Source organism: Anneissia japonica, unplaced genomic scaffold (genome assembly GCF_011630105.1).
Source record: "Anneissia japonica isolate Jap-2015-1 unplaced genomic scaffold, ASM1163010v1 scaffold96650_len1035_cov86_single, whole genome shotgun sequence".
NCBI classification, from domain to species: domain Eukaryota; kingdom Metazoa; phylum Echinodermata; class Crinoidea; order Comatulida; family Comatulidae; genus Anneissia; species Anneissia japonica.
The window spans coordinates 1-1035 of record NW_022701213.1 but is presented as its reverse complement, the minus strand read 5'-3'; the positions used below and the strand labels follow the sequence as shown (position 1 = coordinate 1035).

General features: G+C 44.5%; 1 protein-coding gene across 1 annotated transcript; it reads right to left on the bottom strand.

Annotated features, from left to right (window-relative positions):
* Positions 1–498: 498 nt before the first annotated feature.
* Positions 499–822, bottom strand: LOC117103490. Its single transcript, XM_033244039.1, has one exon. It carries the CDS (start codon positions 820–822, stop codon positions 499–501), a length of 324 nt encoding a protein of 107 aa, XP_033099930.1.
* Positions 823–1035: the final 213 nt, after the last annotated feature.

Genomic DNA, 1035 nt, shown 5'->3' with positions numbered 1-1035 from the left:
GGCAGTTAAGTCTCCATTCAATACCTTTAACCATCATTTGTTTGGTTATCTTATCTGTGTTAAGTTCCTTGATCGCCTGATGAAGTTCCTTCCGTGCTCCTACAAGATTTGTACCATTGTCAGAGCAGATCAATTTTACCGGCCCGGGCCCTCGTCTAGAAATTAACCTTCTCACTGCATTGATACAAGAGTCAGTAGTCAATGAGCAAGCTACCTCGAGGTGTACTGCTCTGGTTTGAATGCAGGTGAACATCACACCATACCTTTTTAGCTGTGATCGTCCTCTCCTAATCTCAAATGGGACAAAATAGTCCATTCCTGCATGTGAAAAAGGGTTTTCTCCAATTGTTACCCTGCATCGAGGAAGATCAGCCATCTTCTGAGATGTAATGTTTCTTGGGCACGATCATTTGGTGTTTCATGTCACATGGTAGTGTTGACCGTCGTAGGCGACCGCCAACTTTTAGTAGTCAATCTTCCAGAAATGGATCTAATCTACTACTTCTTCAACAATTTTCCATCTGTCAAGGCCTTTATCTCTTCAACATATTGCTTGCTTTGCACGTACCCGATGAGAGTGACCTCTGCATTCTTAAGTTCGGCTAGCGTGATGTCTCCCTTGATTACTTCCTTCTTAAGGAGTGCTCTCTTTATTCTTAACAGCCACGCAGTTGCCTTTCTCAAGCGGTACCAAGATGAGTAGTGCTGCATAAACAGTTCAACAGGATCTTGTTGTTGGGTAACAGCACAAGCAACCTCCTTCACCTCTGGGTCACCTCTCTCAAGATTTCTACTGAGAAATGGTTTAGGCCATTGCTCCATTCCTTTCCAGATAAACTCCGGCCCTCTTAACCACCTTTGAACATCATCCTTTTTCCTCAGGTTTAAACCTCTGGATGCTATGTCCGCTGGATTAATTTTGCCATCCACGTGCCTCCATTGATCCGGTCTTGAACCCTCGTGGATAGTACTTAGGGAGCCTCGCAAAATAAAGCAACGCGTATACGAGTGGACCACGCGATGCGATTAAAGGCA